This window comes from Bidens hawaiensis, unplaced genomic scaffold (genome assembly GCF_021521415.1).
Source record: "Bidens hawaiensis isolate Kalapana, Puna unplaced genomic scaffold, B.hawaiensis_p1.1 tig00037226_1, whole genome shotgun sequence".
NCBI classification, from domain to species: domain Eukaryota; kingdom Viridiplantae; phylum Streptophyta; class Magnoliopsida; order Asterales; family Asteraceae; genus Bidens; species Bidens hawaiensis.
In genome coordinates, this window is record NW_027496494.1 from 12,839 (window position 1) to 16,377 (window position 3,539).

At 34.2% G+C, this 3,539-nt stretch overlaps 1 protein-coding gene across 1 annotated transcript; it reads right to left on the bottom strand.

Moving 5' to 3' along the window:
- Positions 1-704: 704 nt before the first annotated feature.
- Positions 705-1,246, bottom strand: LOC143589105 (transcription factor RADIALIS-like). The gene has a single exon (XM_077069954.1). The coding sequence runs from the start codon at positions 954-956 to the stop codon at positions 717-719; it is 240 nt and encodes a 79-aa protein (XP_076926069.1). The 5' UTR covers positions 957-1,246; the 3' UTR covers positions 705-716.
- Between the last annotated feature and the right edge of the window lie 2,293 nt (positions 1,247-3,539).

Consider the following 3,539-nt stretch of genomic DNA (forward strand, 5'->3'; position numbering starts at 1 on the left):
ATTTATAGATAACATTTTGTTATTATTCTTCTCCACATATTCAGCCTTCTCCATAGCCTTAGTATTTTCCTTTCTATATTATTTTCCTTAATAATAATTAAGGTATTATGTATTATTTATTAATCTATTCTATGAAAATAGAGATCAAACAAAGATAATTGCGAAGAAAAATTAATCAAAATACAATTATATGTGATAATCACTAACGAAGCCTAGCTAAGTACGTATCCTCTAAATAATTTTATTTGTGTTTTGGTTGTCCAACTCATTAAGTTCGAAAGAAAACAATTTGATCACATAAATTGCAAATTAAGAACACAACTGGAAGTTGATCCAATAGAGAAAAATAAAAGAAAACGAGATATTTTCTGCCAACTTATGCATAAATCAAATTACATAAAAGGAATTCCAAATTACTAGTTACATATGCTTGCATTGAAGATTTGAAGTCGATAATGGTTGCATCTTTATTGTTGCTCCTTGTTCACATCTCTGCTTGACTTCATGGCTTTAGATTTGTCATCCTGCTTTTAGACAAAGAGATTCATTAATCATGACTGTAGATAAAGAATGTTTTATCGGGTTACGGATAATTTCTCAAGCCTAATGAAGCAAATGTGTTGATTTTGGTTTAATTTGTAAATGCATGTGAACTTGATCAAAGATGCAACATGCTACATTTTAGATTAATGTTCTAGTTATTACCTTAGCTATGCTTATCCAGTGGTCTTGTAATTAGGGTAAGGAACTCGACCGCTTTCGATGTGCTTGACATCCTCCACAAGGACTTGATAATGTTGTTTCACTTCTTCTGCAGTTTTACCACCAACAGCCTTGGCGACATTCTGCCATCGATCAGGAGTATCTTTATCAAACACAGCTAGAGCCTTCTCAAAGGCTTTGTTCTGCTTAGCAGTCCATGAACCCGACCCACGGGAAGAAGACATCGATGCCATATAAACACACTAAAATAATGTGTGCAGTATTGATAGCAAAAGGCTAAGCAAAATGCAAGTGAACACTAAAGACCCAATGATATGTGTCGATAGGGGGCGATACGTCTTATATAGGCTCCAGGAATAGAGGAAAGGGGAAGTCTGCCCGTGCAAGTTGGCCTATAGTTAATGCCAAACAAGAATTAAGCATCACAAGAGGAAAGAATCAATACCTCCAAGAATCATTGATTTTCCTATTTTTGGTGGTGACGTTTTATCGGGTACAATTTCCCTTTTATAATACAATATCATAGTTTTTAAAATAGGATGGACTGGTATACATGAGACATGATACTTCTTCCAACTCAGGATATATATTATTTCATTATGTAGCATATAAACTTCAACAATCGACACTGCATGCGCACGATTTGGTTTGTTTGTGGCCGACTTAAACTCAAGTTAGGTAATTCAAAAGTTCTGGCACTTTGAAGGATAGACATGCCCCATGTAATAGCATTTGTGTCTTGGAGGGTCTCAATAGAAAAGCTATTATTATCACACGATTAAGGTAGGCTGTATCACGATCGAATAGAGGTACAGAACTTCTTAAATGGATGTCAAAAACCAATTTTCCCTTTAAATTTCACTTGTAAATTAAGAAATAGTCTTTGATGAGCTAGATTTTATTAGATAAAATACAGCACACGATTAAGGGTGTAATGATCGAATAAACTTAAAGAACTTCTTAAATGGATGTCAAGAACTAATTTTCCAGTTTTACATTTCACTTGGAAAAACATAGTCTTTGATGAGCTAGCTTAGATAAAATATATAATTAGTAGCGGTTTGCTGTAAAAATAGAACTCTCTAGGGATGCAATAATGATAATTACAAAGGAAATGTAATCAGCATTCAATGGCCAATGAGTATAATTTTGTTTTCGAACGGCTAACGAATCCTCCAAATGGGCTGCTTGCTAAATTCACCGCATCAGGATACACTCGTCTTTCGATCCGGAAAAAACCCTCACCTAAGGCCAACGCCCGTGAACACTCGCCTGAAGACACGACAGTGTGGTGAGATAAAACCCGTTCAGTTCAAGGATCCAACTAGTGAAAGCCACCTAATCGTCTAGTCTTCCATTATCACTCTGGTGCCGCTAAAACTAAATATTGTCGGCGGGAAGCCAACGAGTATAATTGCAAAGAAAAATTAATCATTAGATCATATCTTTTAGTTATAATAAAGATTTAATTACAATGAACTGTAATGTACTAATGGATATTTTTCCAAGATGTACCCTGTCCGGGACAAAATTCCAAGTTTTATAGCATTGTCGTAAAACGGTCGTGATGTTGTTTAAACTTTATTCGGTTAGCAAGGTTACTTTTTCTCTTACGGTGAATTATATACTTAAAAGATTTCTTGGTGGAACCCCTTGAGCTGAAAAGTTGTTAAAAATTTGCATCAGATCAATTATCATTCTACTATTGTAGATGATCTATTGTCTTTTCTAATGTAGCATATATCATGGAAGCATAGTGGTGATGCTGTTCAAACATGTTTGTTTCTAGATCTCGGTAAGATTTGACACAATAAGACATCCTTTTTAGTTTTTATGTGCATATATATTGATACCAGTTTTTGTCTGCTTTGATTGTTTGGATTCTGATTGTGACTTGTCAACCATGTAAAATCAATGTCATTATATAAGAAATATATTCCTACTGTTTTCATTTTAACCTGATATGTTACAAGTTATATGAAGTTAGTTTTGGTGTAGATAAAGCAGTATCTATATAGATTACTTAGTTTATTTATTAAATTTAGTTGTTTCTAGTCTTGCTTTAGTATAGGGTCTCAAGTTCAAATTGTCCCTATAGTTTTGGGACACATAATACTCCACAAGCTCTACCAAATTTCATTGTTGAGTTGAGTTATAATTGGTTACCATGAGATGATGTAACGTAGCGTCATACCATTTAGCTTGATGGAAATTGGAAAAGAAAGTGCATCCGATCACAAACAAGAAGAGTAAGGTTGAACAAGACACTACAAGATTTTCACCGACGCAAAGATCCGTCTTTATTCTGTTGGTAATCCTCTGCTGAAATGTCGTGGGAAAATCGGGTGTCGGTAAATACTTCAACTTATTGCAACAAATGGCATAGAAACTTGGAAATGCTAGTAAGCTGCTACATAGGTTGGTGGATGTAAAGAAATCTGAGAATATCTTGCTACTTAAATTCTTATGACTGGTGAATAGATAGAACCATATTCACCATAGTGGCAGAAATGCATATTTGCATGGGGCCATCATAAATTATGTAACAATGTCACTATTTGATCAATAAATAATATTTATCCTTTGTCGCACCCCGGCTCAGGCCTGGGCATGACACTCATAAGTTGGTACTTGTTTTGTAAATATATCAGAGTTTAAGGTTGTAAAGCGGAAGACTTTAATAAAATATTATTATATTCATAAGACGGGTTTTAAAAACACCCGTTAATTTATACAAAAGTGTTTGGATGATGAAACCAAGATTTACATTATTTTAATAATAAAATATTCATTGAGCCATCAGATCGTCTAACGGC